The sequence below is a fragment of the Podarcis bocagei genome (genome assembly GCF_964188305.1).
Source record: "Podarcis bocagei genome assembly, chromosome: Z".
In the NCBI taxonomy this organism is placed as follows: domain Eukaryota; kingdom Metazoa; phylum Chordata; class Lepidosauria; order Squamata; family Lacertidae; genus Podarcis; species Podarcis bocagei.
The window spans coordinates 13887286-13902431 of NC_138140.1; the positions used below are offsets into that span (position 1 = coordinate 13887286).

Here is a 15146-nt window from a genome sequence, read left to right on the forward strand (position 1 = left end):
CTGGGTCAAAAGCGTGTAGGGTACAGGTGTGTTCGGCAGTGGTGAATTAAATAGTCAGTTCTTTGAAGCCAGACAAAGTCCCAAATTGACATTTGCTACAGAGAGAGAGATGGTGTCACTCCTCTTCCTGCCAGCAGCCTCAAAAACCACAAGTCAAGATGACCTCAGCCCAAATGAGCAATCTGGGGAGGCTCACAGAAAAACCCCATCTCCATCCAGATCAGCCCCAGATCAGAACACAAGGCACTGAGTACCATAAGACCCATCATAGGTACAGTTCCCGTCCCCCTCCCACCCTGGCACAGAGCTGGAATCCGCTTCCATGGGGCTGGACGCTGGTCTTGGCTGTGAGGCTCCAGCCAAGTCCTGCTGCTTGTCGGCAACAGCAGCTTGAGAAGTGGGGCCAGCAGTGTGCTGACTTGCCCCACTCTCCTCCTTGCCCTCTGGACCCGTTGTGGGCCCCTCCATTGCAGGGGCCGTCTCATCCGCTGCTGGATTTGGAGGTGCCAGAATGGCAGTGTCTATTGTGTCCATTTCACCCTGAGTGCTTGGCCTCTCCTTCTCAATTCTGGCGGAGAGCCTGAGAGGCGACCTTGCAGCTTGAGCAGAGGCTGCACGTGTTTCTTCAACCGGTGCTTCCGAAGAATGAGCCTCAGGAGCTGCAAAACGCAGACTGTCTTGGGCTCCTTCAAGAGCGGTGGATGGAGGACTGCTTGAGCTTTCCTTCAGATTAGCCAAAGGAGCGGGGGATGCCACTGGTGCTGGTTCTCGGAGAGAGTTGCTGTGGGGATCCCCATAAAGGGGTACGGCACTTGGCTGCTTCCTTCCCGCAGGTCCTTCCTCCTCGGTGCTGCTGCTCCCCCTTTGCTCCTCCTGACTCTCCAGCAGCTGCAGAGTTGTTGTCTGGAACAAGTAGAGGGGAGGGGGGATTATTTGCCACAAAAACGACTGCAGCCCCTGATGAAAGTACTGTGTAATGGTTGGTCTCTAACCAGGACTCAGGAGACCAGGGTTTGAATCCCTACTCAGCCACACAGGCACAGCTAAGTAACTTTCACTTTGTAGTACCTTAGATACAACCTGTTATTTCTAGAGAGCTGGGCTTCATTTTTTTAAAAAAAATATGATATTTATTGAAAAAATTTTTAGAATTACAAAAGAAAACAAAGCAGAAAAAGAAAAAACAAGAAAAAACAAACCACATCAAACAATACAAGTTCAAAAAACAAAAATACCCCACAGACACTCAAAAACAAATCCATCATTCTCAAATCCTCAACTGTCATTACCTTCTTTCTTTGACCTCCTCCTCCTCCTCCCTTTTTTGTATCCTGGTTATTAATTGTCGCAGCAAATCCTTTCCATATTTCATAATATTCTGTCATTACATTACCTTAATCTATTTTAATCTTACCTTACTATAAAAAACCTTAAAGCTTAAAACTTAAGTCTTATTTTTACCAACTTCTCATAACCATGATATTCTTACATAATTCTTTAAACATTTTTGCTAAAGCCAAGTAATTTTGTTCCAACATTTTTCTAACATTCATCAATTTTATAAGACACTCCTAGTAATAAAAAGAAAATAAAGACAATCCAATCTTCATCCAACGTCCCTTCCTCCTGGTCCCGGGTTTTGTCAGTCCTTTTTATCCCATAAATCTAGCGCATTAACCTGGCAATCTTATATCCGAGGCCCTTAAGTCTCTTCCATGTCCCTTCCGCGGCTCTTCTTCATATTTATAGCTGTATTTTCCTTTGTCCCTTCTCGACAAATCAGCCCCTTTTCCATAGTCCACACTAAACTCCATATGGTATTTAAGAACATGTTTCAAAGTCCCTCCAAAATTAAGAACCCCCACAACCCCAAACATCTCACGGCCCATTGCCAGACTCGAAAAGTCCAAACATCCCTGCATAGGGGTCTATCCAACCCCCCATTTCCAAACCAAACCAAACTTTATCTTTCCAAATCTGGCTTTTTCCAAGTTCATTTGTCAAATCCAAAAGCTCATGATCCTTCTGGGCCACAACTCCCTCCATCTCTGGCGCCCCAGATTCAGCAACATCCTCTTCCCTCATCTGTTCTGTCAGGGCATACTCCTGATTTAATTCCTGGGTGGGCTCCATATAATTTCCCACTGCCTGTTCTAAATTTCTGATCGCATCAGTCATCAAGTCTGTCTTCTCATGTAGCTGTTCCAGTAGGGCATTTGTTTTACAGAGAGCACACAACAGAGCTTCTGAATACATTGTCCTGCAAGGTCAGAGTCTATTCCCACGATTGTAACCAGTAACAGCTGCAAGCTGGTTACAGTTTCACAGTCTCCTTCTAGGGCAGGGGTCTGCAACCCGCAGCTCCGGAGCCGCATGTGGCTCTTTTACACCTTTGCCGCGGCTCCGGGGCGGATACTAGCGAGGGGAGGAGGCACATTGTGCGCCTCAACACTCCCCACTTTGGCGGGCGCTGTACTGGCTGTGACGTCGCATGGGGGCGGTGCGTGCGTTAGTCATGCACCGTCCTGACATCACCTTCCCGGTTTTGCGGCTCCCAGTTTTTTTCCCTTCGGAAACGGGTCCAAGTGGCTCTTTTTGTCTTAAAGGTTGCAGACCCCTGCTCTAGGGGGAAAACTTCTATTTGTTCTTTCTTTTAAAGACAAGTCTGACAACAAAGTTTCCTTTTTCAGATATTTTGTAAATATTTGTTCCTTTAAAATGCAAAAGGGAACAATGGAATCACTATGTTTCTCTTCTTTTAGCTATCTGTCAGGGACGTTTGTCTCTGGTCAATGAGCTTCAAAAAACGTCAGTCCTGACACCCCGCTCCAGGATCAAGACAGTGGAAAGTTACTTTATTTTGCACTCACTTCTGCAGGTTTAAACAGTCCGGAAAAAAAACCCCTTCTTCTCCTGCTTCCAAAGGGGGTTCAACAATTTTAAATGATGAAAGTTAACCTTTTACAAGCAATTTTCTGAGCTCTAGTTTGCCATGTCTTTGCTTTAATCTATCTATAAAGAAACGGAAGGCTGACTTCCTGTTTAGACCTTCCCGTTTCAGTGCCAAATTGAAGTAAACTTTTAAGTCCAATTTTCCTTTCTGCTCGCAAGTCCTTATTTAAAGTCCAATTGTCCGAGATTTAAGTACTCACGGGTGATTATTTTAGAAGCTGAATTGTCCCAGGAAAAAGGCAGCGCTCTGCGGCAACGGCTGTGCGGCTTCACTCCATGGAAGAAGCAGTTGACTCTCAGCACCGCGCCACTTCCCCCTCTTCGCTCCAGAGCCCGTTAGTGGGTTCCTTTGCTGGTTGGGGGGCGCTAAAGGTGCCCGCCGAGTCCCATGGTCACAGGCTTCATCTGCCTGTGATTTTTTAAAGGGTCCCCGCTTCGCCGTAGCGGAAAAGACCTGTTTCACGTGGAGCTAGTCCCTCCAGATCAGAGGGAGTCCGCTATTGTCGATGGCGCCACCCCGGAAGTGAGAGCTGGGCTTCACCCTCTTTGCTGCTCCCATGATTAGTAATATGGGGCTAAATGCCACCGCAATCTCTGACTGGTGCAAGATTGCAGGGGTCTAGGCACTTAGTCTGTGTTTCTTTGGAAATGAGGCACAGTGTAGACTGTGGTGTCATAATGACATATAGTTTATTTACACCTGAGCCTGTAATGGAGGGGCCCCCCAGCATACACTCCAAGATAGTCCCTTTTTTCCCATTGCTGCAACCTCTAATTCAAACTGTCAGTCTGCATTGTGCTCTGATCCTGCCTCTCCAGCTTGCTGCATTTAACAGACTGAAAGCCTTTTTTCTTTTGATCACACCATAGCCAACTGAAATCCTAAAACTTCCTCCTAACCAAAACATTGGCGAGTGTCTGTCTTGCTGATGGCCCATCTTTCTGTCTGCAGCACATACTGTATACTAAAATTGGATTGATAAAGAGGTTAGCATGGCCTCTGCAAATTGGTAAAGTGTTCCATTTTTTAAAGATGTTTAATGTTTGGCTATGTTTTATATATGTGTTGGAAGCCACCCAGAGTGGCTGGGTATAAACAAAATAAATCATCATCATCATCATCATCATCATCATCTTCATTATTAGTTCTCTAATGGCCCACCTCTCAAGCGATCTCCTCAACACAGGAAGCTGAGTCCAGCTGTTAAGCGTCTGACTTTCAGTTTCACTCTCCAAGCAGTGATTAAATTCTAACACTTACTAAACCCAGTAGTTATGGGCACCTTGCACCCAAAACTCTGGCACCCAAACTCATGACATTTGGAACCATACAAAAAGGAAGAGAAATGATAGACCAGTTCACTCAATCTGCATCTTATTCATGTGTCAGGATCCATCTGCCCTGGGCTGTACCTTGATGGTGTTCAGGACGATACCCAGGACCTCCTGGCCAGTATAGGACTCCTCTAAGTTGAACTGGCCCCGCAGGGACTGGAAGACCTCGTTCATGATCTTCTTCACCTGGGGCAGGATGATGTCAAAGAGTCAGAAGGCAGGGAAGCAACACCAGCAAGGACAGTGGGCTTTCAAGAGCTTCTGGACAGCCAAATGTGGTGATGATTTCATTTATTCATTTATTTTACAACCAACATACATTATCTGGATAGCATCCACGTGCTAAGCGATGGATGACATTGAATTGTGCTGTTCAGACTAACAGGTAACAACTCCTGATTGAAGTTACAGAAGTGTGAATTGCCATTGCTTTTGCTGAATGTGATTAAGATTTCTCTCTACTGCTTGTCCCCACCACCACTTTCCTTAACACTGCTTATTTCAAGAGCACTTCACGGTTTGTTACAGAGAGAGGAACACATCTGTGTTTTTTTTTAAGGAGATACCTTATTTGTGTGACTGTAAACTGTTTTAAACTGTTGTTAACTGTTGTTGCCTCTGCCAACCTGGTGCCCTTCCAAAAGTTTGGGACCAATTAGGCAAGCCACATTTCACACTGTACTGTGGACAGGGAGTCCAGTGTCTCTCTCTACAGATTGTATACAAGGTAAACTCCTACCCAGCTGCCTGCATCGAATTTTTCAGGGTCCTCCAGCCTTTGACAACATGTAATTTATGAGTTGCTTTTTCAGCTAACGCTAAGCTCTATATACAGTAATGCAGTTCAGTCTCTGCATTACTACACAGCATCACGCTGGTTCACAGCACAGATGTGTAACAAGCTTGTGGGACACATTAGAACCGCAGACCCTCCATCAAGACGTTTTAAGAGAGCCCCACTGACCTTGCCTTTCACAGGCTCTGGCTGTTCCTGCTGTGGTGACAGCTTCTTGTTCTCTGAGCTTCTTGTGGTTTTAAGCAGGGAAAGCTAGCAGGAAACCAGCATTAACTAAGTGGTGGTCTGCAGACCACAGTTCAGGAGCCCTTGTAATAAACAGTAAGCAGAGAGACCTACGGCAGACATGAGAACCCAGCAGAGGCGGCGCCATCGGCAATGGCGGAATCCCTCTGAATCGGAGGGAGAAGCTCCGCAGAAATCGGGTCTACCTGCTGCAGCGAAGCGGGGGACCCTATCGAAAACCACAGGCGAGTGAAGCCTGCGACCGTGGGACTCGGCGGGCACCCTTTGCGCCCCCCGTTTTGTAAAGGAACTCGGCAAAGAGTTCCGGAGTGAGACGGGGTGTGCGGCGCGGTGCTTAGAGTTGATCGCTACTTCTGCAGAGTGAAGCTGCACAGCTGATGCCGGAGACCGCCGACCTTTTTCCTTTGAAATTTCGGCTTCTAAACTACAACCCGTGAGTAAGATCCTGTAAAATTTGGGAGATCAAAGGATTCGTTTCTTTTGATCGACGCAATGAACTTGAATTTGGCACTGAAGCGGGAAGGCGCAAAAAGGAAGTCCGTCTTCCGGTTTTGTAAATAGGACTAAACCAAAGACTTTTGAAGCTAAGAACTGGAAAAGCTGAATTAAGAGGAGCTAAATTTTAACGCCAGATACAAGAACTCCCTCTCAGAGCGGGGGGGGGGGAGAAGAAACTTTCGGATTTGAGGAAAAAGGGTGGAAAAAAAGACCACCGCTTAATCCCTGATATTGGTCTGCCAGAGACAGTAAGAAAGTGTTGCACCGTTTATAGACATTTGTAACCATATGTGACTACTCTGCAATTGAACTGAAAATATTGAAAGACCCTCTCTGTAATTGTTGCTTTTTATTGGAAAATTGGAAGTTAAAAAGGATACGACTGCCTTTAGAAATAAGTTGCTTTGAAAGGAACATTGTTGCCAAGGTGCTCCCCTAGAGGAGGCTTGGGACATAGCTGGGGATTTTCCATTACAGTTGGCTAGGAAATTTTCCCACCACAAAAGAAATCCGAACTGTGTGAGTGACCTTGAATTTTAAAGATAAAGTAGTGGATCAGGAAAAACCCCAGCCTTCAAGGATAAAAACCAGGCAGCAGCAATTAAGACAATCAGTAGTAGCACCTCCTGTTCTAGAAAAAGAAGATACTGGGCAGTCTGGAGCAAAAGATGTGGGCTCTGAAGAGACATTAAATGCATCACTAGATAAAATATTTGGAGGTTTGGAAAAATTGTCAACCAAAATTGATTTAAACACTACAACTATCAGCTCTAATACATGGGCCATTGATCGGTTGCTGCAGGAATCTAAATTGACAAGAAAAATTGCCGAGGAAGCAAAAGAAAAGGTGTTGGTGGTAAAAGGAAAAATACAGCCAATTAATAAACAACTAGAGGACCATAAGGTACAATTGTCCTTAATTGAACTTAAAGACAAACAGACCAATTTAAGGATCAGAGCGGTACTGGAATTGGAAGAAGGTAATTTGAGTGATTTCCTTACACAGGAATTTGAAGAATTCTGGGGGCTTGATCTAGAAAAAGACTTTAAGATAGTGACTGCCTTCAGACTTGGTAAAGGGACCAAAGGGGGAAGAAAGAACAGGGTAAGAGACTGTTTGATTACATTCAGATCCAAAGAAGAGGGGGATAAAATACTGAGCCTGCATTACCAGAAATCATTGGAAATAGAGGATTCAAGGATAGAAATTTTTAAAGATATCCCAAAATATTTACTGGACCTTAGAGCTAATTACGGAGATCTAGTGAACCTGTTAAGAAGAAACAGTATTATCTTCAGGTGGGAGTTTCCCCAGGGCTTGTCTTTTACTTACAAAGGGAAAAAGGTGAAGATAAGATCAGAGGAGGACAAAGTGAGATTCCTGAAGGACCACGAGGAAGATTTACAAAAAGAGGCAGAGGGAAAAGAACCAAAGATACCAAAACCAGGAGTTTAGGACCCAGCAAAGCTACCATTGGAATTGGATAAACCAGAGAAAGTGATACCACCCACAGATCAAGAACAACTATTAGGAGCAGTTGGAGGGGAAACAGAATAACTATATAATGTCTCTGCAGGTATTAAGTTGGAACATTCGAGGTCTGAACTCCCCTGACAAAAGAATCTTTCATTTATTGAAAAAGGAAAAATTGGACTTGATATGTTTGCAAGAAACCCATGTGACTAGAATACATAGGAAAGTATTAACTAATAAAAGACTAGGTCAAGAATTTATTTCATCAGATAAAGTTAAAAAGAGAGGAGTGGTGATTTACGCAAAAGAAAGTTTATCACCAAAATTCATTTTTAAAGATGATCAAGGAAGATTTGTGGCAATTGAAATACAATTTCAAGGAGAGAGACTCTTGATAGTAGGGGTATATGCACCAAATGAGGGGAAATCAGATTTTTTTAAGAAACTGCATAAGACGTTGTTGGACTTTATGGACTATAATATTATTATGCTTGGAGACATGAATGGAGTGGTATCGACAAATATGGATAAGTCAGAAAGACAAGTGGTGACAAAAGATGGAAGACTACCGAAAACTTTTTTTGAAATGACAGACAATATGGACTTAATCGATACTTGGAGAACTAAGAACCCCCTAGGTAGAGAGGGGACTTTCTTTTCTGAAGCCCAAAAGACCTGGACAAGAATTGACCAAATCTGGATAACCAGAGGAATGGCTCCCAAGATTCGAAAAGTGGAAATTTGCCCAAAAACTTGCTCTGACCATAACCCTGTGAAAATGGAAATGAAACTAACACCGACTGGTTCCTTCAGATGGAGGATGAATGACACCTTGTTTAGAGATTCAGAAATTACCAAGAAGGCCAAAAAAATTATGAAAGACTACTTTGAGATAAATTTGAAGACCACTGTGGAAAAAAGAGTAATCTGGGACGCAAGTAAAGCTGTAATGAGAGGGTTCTTGATACAGCAGCGATTAATGGCGGATTTCCCTCCGAGCTCCGGAGGGAGTCTGCTCCGCAAGTTCGGGTCTGACTGCTACGGCGAAGTGGGGACCCTTAAAAGTCACAGGCGCGGAAGCCTGTGAACAAGGAGACTCGGCGGGCACCTTTGCTCCCCCCCGAAATCGCGAAGGAGCCTTTTTAAAGGCTCTGAAACGGCAGCGGGTGTGAGGAGCGGTGCTGAGAGTCGTTACTCAAGCCCGTGGAGCGAAGCCGCGTCACCATTGTCGGAGAGCGCGGATTCCTTCCTGTAATTCGGACTGAAAACAACTACCCATGAGTAGGATACAAATAACTATCTGGAATTGGAACAAATTATTGAACAATTCGGCCGGAAACGGGAAAGGCAAAAAATAAGGAAGTCTGCCTTTCCGGACTGCAGAAAGATCAAAGCAAAGAGAGCGCAAAGCGTAACTTGAGAGGACTATTTTGAAAATCAGTAAACTAGACATTGAATTTGAAATCCCCCTCATGCATGCAGGAGCAGAGAGGGAGGAAGACTTATTTGATATGCCTGCATGAAAAAGGAACTTTTTGGAATTACATCTGCTGTCTTAAAACCCTGGGAACGGACTGTCTTGACAGGGAAGCCAAATAGAGGACTGTCACTTTGTTAAAGGAAATTCTTCTAAATTGATACTTAATTTAACTTAACTCTGTGAAAGATACAGAATTACTGGATTATAAGACTTTGGGGGAATTGTTACAACAGGAAACTTGGACTCTTTTAAAAGAGACATTTTGTTGCAAGAACGTTGGAGATTTCCCCCTCTAGAGGATTTGGTTAAAATAGCTGTAAATGGGACTGTAGAAGTTAAGCCACTGGAAACTTCCACTTGAAAACAACCTACAAGCGTGGGAACAACCTTGGCTGATGTGAGAGTGTTATGGCATATGGAACTAGATCGGGTAAACAACACAGGACTGACGCCTCACACCAGAGAAGGGCCTCAGTTTCTGGTACAGTAACAGCTGCAGCTGACCAGACAAAACCAAAAGCTATGTCTACCGATGCTGTAACGCAAGCTCTTTGTAAGATAAATGAATCTTTGGAACATTTGACAAAACAAGGTGAGGAATCCAGCAAACAATTGGCGGAATCTAGGAAACAACTGGCTGAGGTTGCAGCAAAGCTTGATTTGCACACGAAAAGTATTAATGACCTGGGTGAGAAGGTGAATTCTAACACGCAGTCTATCGGGAAACTTTTAGAAGAATCAGCTACAACTCGAAAGATTGCAGAAGAAGCTAAAGAGATTGCTGTCACCACCCAGGAAAAGATACCACCAGTTCAGAAAAAATTGGAAGAACATGAGCTAGCTTTGTCTATGCTTGAAATGCAAAGAAAAGAGAGAAATTTGAGAATAAGAGCAGTGCCTGAAAGTGAGAAAGATAGTTTGGCGGACTTTCTCATAAAAGAACTTTTGAACTTTTGGCAACAGGAGCTGCGGAAAGAAGAATTTAAAATAGAGGCTGCTTTCAGATTGGGCAGAAGACAAAACAGAAAGAAACCAAGGGACTGTCTGATAACTTTGAGATCAAAAGAAGAAAGAGATAAAATATTGAATCTACATTACCAAAGGACTTTGGAAATTGAAAATTCCTTTGTGGAAATCTTCAAGGACATACCCAAGCACATTTTAGACGCCAGAGCTCATTATAAAGATTTGGTTGATTTACTGAAAAAGAACAGAATACTCTTCAGGTGGGAATTTCCTCAAGGCCTATCTTTTAAGTACAAGGAAAGGAAAATAAAAATTAAATCTGTGAGTGACAAGGAGATATTTTTAAGAGACAACGAAGAAGACCTTCTGAAAGAAGTGGTTGGAGTGGAACCTAGATCATCAGCAGAAGTAATACCTGACATTGCCAATCTATCATTTGGACTGAAATTACCGATTACTGACGAACAACTACTCGGAGCGGCAGGAGGGGCAAGTAAATAACTGTAAGATGGCTCTGCAACTTCTAAGCTGGAACTGCAATGGTTTGAACCTTCCTCGAAAGAGGAGAAATGTGTTTTATATATTGAAAAAAGAACAATTGGACTTGATTTGTTACAAGAAACACATGTGACGAGGCTGCATAGAAAATTACTTATCAACAAAAGATTGGGACAAGAATTTATTTCCTCTGACAAAGTTAAGAAAAGAGGAGTTGTGATTTATGCAAAGGAAAAACTGTTACCGAAATTGATGTTTAAAGATGAACAAGGAAGATTTTTGGCAATTGAAATTCAAGTTCAAGGAGAAAAATTTCTGATCGTGGGAATTTATGCACCAAACAAGGGGAAATCTGAATTTTTTAAGAAGTTGCATGAGACTCTACTGGATTACTTGGATTATAATTTAATTTTGACGGGGGACATGAACGGAGTAGTATCTACAAATATGGACAAAGCACAAAGACAGGTAATCTCCAAAGATGGGAGCCTACCAAAGACTTTCTTTGAAATGACTGAAAACATGGACTTGATTGACATCTGGAGAACAAAGAACCCTCTCGAGAGAGAGGGAACTTTCTTTTCTGAAGCTATGATGACATGGACTAGAATTGACCAAATATGGGTTACTAGTGGGATGGCTCCAAAGATAAAGAAAGTGGAAATCTGCCCAAAAACCTGCTCCGACCACAATGCTGTAAAGATGGAGATGAAGTTAACAACAGCTGGCTCCTTCAGATGAAGGATGAATGACACCTTATTTAGAGATGAAGAGATCTACAAAAAGGCCCAAAAAACTTTGAGAGACTATGTCGAAATAAATTTAAAAACAGATGTTGAAAAAAGAGTAATTTGGGACGCAAGGAAAGCTGTTATGCGAGGATTTTTAATACAACAAAATACAATAAAGAAGAGAAGCCAAAATGAGAAAAAGGACAAGATTTTGGAAAAGATAAAAGAAGGGGAAAAGAAATTGAGATCTAAACCAAAGTCCCAAGAGATTTTGAGAGAAATTAAGCTATATCAGACGCAATATATGGAATTGACAAATCAAGAAATAGAATGGAAGATTAAACAAATGAGACAAAGGACATATGAATCTGCAGATAAATGTGGCAAACTTCTGGCATGGCAATTGAAGAAAAGACAAAAATTAAATACGGTTACAAGCTTAGAGGTTGAAGGAAAGAATATCTATAAGCCAAATGAGATTAGAAACTGTTTCCAAAGTTACTTTAAAAAACTTTATTCGCAAGGGCCGCAGAAAGAAGGGGATATAGATGAGTTTCTAAAGAAATATGGATTACAAAAAATCTCTCATCAAAATAAGATAGATCAGAAAATAACCAAACAAGAGATAGAAGGTGCCATTCAAAACATGCAATTGGGCAAATCTCCAGGACCGGATGGGTTGACTTCCAGATATTACAAAGCCTTGAAGGAGTGGTTACTACAACCTTTGAAGGAAGTCTGTAATGAAATTTTGGAGGGGAAAAGGGCACCAGAATCGTGGAAAGAAGCTTATATCACACTCATACCGAAAACAGAGACTGAAAAGACTCAGCTTAAGAACTACCGCCCCATTTCATTACTTAATGTGGATTACAAAATTTTTGCAGACATTTTGGCAAAAAGACTGAAAAAGGTGCTGATGGAAGAGATTTATAAGGATCAAGCAGGCTTTCTCCCAGGAAGGCATTTGTCAGACAATGTGAGGAATATAATAGACATTTTGGAACTATTAGAAGCGAACATAAACACTAAAGCAGTACTGATATTTGTGGACGCGGAGAAAGCCTTTGACAATATCTCTTGGAGTTTTATGAAGAAGAATCTACATGGGATGGCGGTAGGACAAGGATTTGAGAATGGTATGGGTGCAATATATTCAGAACAAAAGGCCAAATTAATTGTAAATAATGTGATAACGGAAGAATTTAAAATAGAAAAAGGGACACGACAGGGGTGCCCAATCTCCCCATTACTCTTCATATCGGTTCTGGAGGTTTTGCTAAATATGATTAGAAGGGACCAGCTGGTTAAAGGGGTACAGGTCGGAGCTAAACAGTACAAATTGAGGGCTTTTGCAGATGATTTGGTACTTACTTTACAAGAGCCAGACACTAGTACGAAAAGGGTGTTAGAATTGATTCAAGAATTTGGTCAAGTTGCAGGATTTAAGCTGAACAAACAAAAAACTAAGGTATTGGAGAAAAATTTAACAGTTATTGAAAGAGAGAGGTTCCAGAATGAAGCAGGATTAACTGTGGTTAAGAAGGTGAAATACTTGGGGATCAATATGACATCTAAGAATGTGAATCTATTTAAAGATAACTATGAGAAATGTTGGACAGAAGTAAAAAAAGATCTAGAAACATGGTCAAATTTGAAGCTTTCCTTGTTAGGCCGAATTGCTGTTATTAAGATGAATGTATTGCCTAGAATGTTATTTTTATTTCAAACATTGCAAATTGTGGGCAAGATGGATTGTTTCAAGAGGTGGCAAAGAGATATATCTAGATTTGTCTGGCAGGGCAAAAAACCCAGAATAAAATTTAAGATTTTAACTGATGCAAAGGAAAGAGGGGGATTTGCTCTGCCAGACCTTAAACTTTATTATGAAACAGCAGCCTTTTGCTGGTTAAAAGAATGGCTACTTCTTGAGAATACAGACATTTTGGATTTGGAAGGTTTTAACAATGTATTTGGATGGCATGCATATATATGGTATGACAAGGTTAAAGCTCATAAAGCTTTTAAAAACCATATTGTCAGGAAAGCTCTATACAATGTTTGGATAAGATATAAAGATTTGTTGGAAAATAAAACCCCAAGGTGGTTGTCGCCGATGGAGGCGAAAGCCGTGAAAAAGCTTAATAGGGAGGCCAAATGGCCAAAATATTGGGAAATTTTGGAACAAGAGGGTGATAAATTGAAATTACAGAGTTACGAGAAATTGAAGTTTAAAGTACGAGACTGGCTCCATTATTACCAAATAATGGAGGTTTACGAACAGGACAGGAAAATTGGCTTCCAGGTGGAGAAATCAAAATTAGAAACAGAACTGTTAGAACCCAATACTAAGAATTTGTCAAGAATGTACAATTTGTTGCTGAAATGGAATACACAAGATGAAACGGTTAAATCGGCCATAATTAAGTGGGCACAAGACATTGGTCATAACATTATGTTTGCTGACTGGGAACAGTTGTGGACCACCGGTTTAAAATTTACGGCATGTAATGCCTTAAGAGAGAATATCATGAAAATGATTTACAGGTGGTACATGACCCCAGTCAAGCTTGCAAAGATCTATCATCTGCCCGATAATAAATGTTGGAAATGTAGAGAAACTGAAGGTACTTTCTTTCACCTTTGGTGGACGTGCCCGAAGATTAAGGCCTTCTGGGAAATGATATATAATGAAATGAAAAAGGTACTTAAATGTACCTTCCCTAAGAAACCAGAGGCCTTTCTCTTGGGCATTGTCGGCCAATTGGTGTCAAAGAGGGACAGAACATTCTTTATGTATACTACAACAGCAGCAAGAATACTTATAGCAAAGTATTGGAAGACACAAGATCTACCCACCTTGGAAGAGTGGCAGATGAAGGTGATTGACTATATGGGACTGGCTGAAATGACTGACAGAATCCGAAACCAGGGGAAAGAGACGGCGGAAGAAGACTGGAAGAAATTTAAAATTTATCTTAAAAAATATTGCAAAATTAATGAATGTTAAAATGTTGTGGTTATATAAAGTAAGGAATTACAGCTGTTAAAGATTAAGTAAAAGAAAAGAAAAGGAAAAAATCGGATAAATTAAGGGGAAGGATTTGCTGAAATAATTTTGGGAACTGGAATGCAGAAAGGGGAGGTATGGGGAAGTCGATGAAGTAAGTTTAAGGAAATAAAGAAGTTGAAATTATACGTGTTTGTTTGTTATTGTATGTATATCTTTGTATTGTGTGTATTGTATGTGTTTTTAAAATTTGTGAAAACTTAATAAATATTTATTTAAAAAAACCAGAATGCAATAAAAAGGAGTATTCAAAATGAGAAAAAAGAAAAGATTTTGGAGAAAATAAGAGAAGGAGAGAAGAAACTTAGAGCTAAACCAAAGTCACAAGAGATCTTGAGAGAAATTAAGTTATATCAAGTACAATATATGAAAATGATAAATCAGGACATTGAATGGAAAATTAAACAGATGAGACAAAAGACCTTCGAATCAGCTAATAAATGTGGGAAGCTGTTAGCGTGGCAGTTGAAGAGGAGACAAAAGTTTAACACGGTTACCAACCTTGAAGTGGATGGAAAGAACATACAGAACCCACAGGAGATTAGAAATTGCTTCCAGAGATATTTTAAACAACTTTATACACAAGGGCCGCAGATTGAGACAAAAATTGACCAATTTTTGAAGACTAACGGATTACAATAAATTTCCCAAGAAAATAAATTATTATTGAACTACAAAATAACTGAACAAGAGGTGGAAGGTGCGATTCAGAATATGCAATTGGGCAAATCTCCAGGGCCTGATGGGTTAACCTCCAAATATTATAGAACTTTGAAAGACTACTTAATTCAACCACTAAAGGAGGTTTGCAATGAAATTATGGAGGGGGGGGGAGCGCCTGAGTCATGGAAAGAAGCTTATATCACACTTATACCGAAAACTGAGTCTGAAAAGACACAACTTAAGAACTATCGCCCCATATCCCTGCTTAATGTGGATTATAAAATTTTTGCAGACATTCTGGCTAGAAGACTGAAAAAAGTATTGGCAGAGGGGATACATAAAGACCAAGCTGGCTTTCTCCCTGGAAGACATCTATCGGATAATATGAGGAATATAATTAACATCTCAGAAAAGCTGCAGGTGAACATCAACACAAA

At 41.3% G+C, this 15146-nt stretch overlaps 1 protein-coding gene across 1 annotated transcript in view; it reads right to left on the reverse strand.

Moving 5' to 3' along the window:
- Positions 1 to 231: 231 nt before the first annotated feature.
- LOC308578661 (FK506-binding protein 15-like) overlaps positions 232 to 15146 on the reverse strand; it is a gene marked incomplete at its 3' end in the record, with an annotated part of 88128 nt that continues 73213 nt past the window's right edge. Inside the window, exons 19-21 of the mRNA XM_081179140.1 lie at positions 5252 to 5335; positions 4366 to 4473; positions 232 to 903 (exon numbers count right to left, since the gene is read on the reverse strand). Of these exons, the coding sequence (XP_081035266.1) occupies positions 232 to 903; positions 4366 to 4473; positions 5252 to 5335 (864 nt within the window). The remainder of the gene's footprint in view (positions 904 to 4365; positions 4474 to 5251; positions 5336 to 15146) is intronic.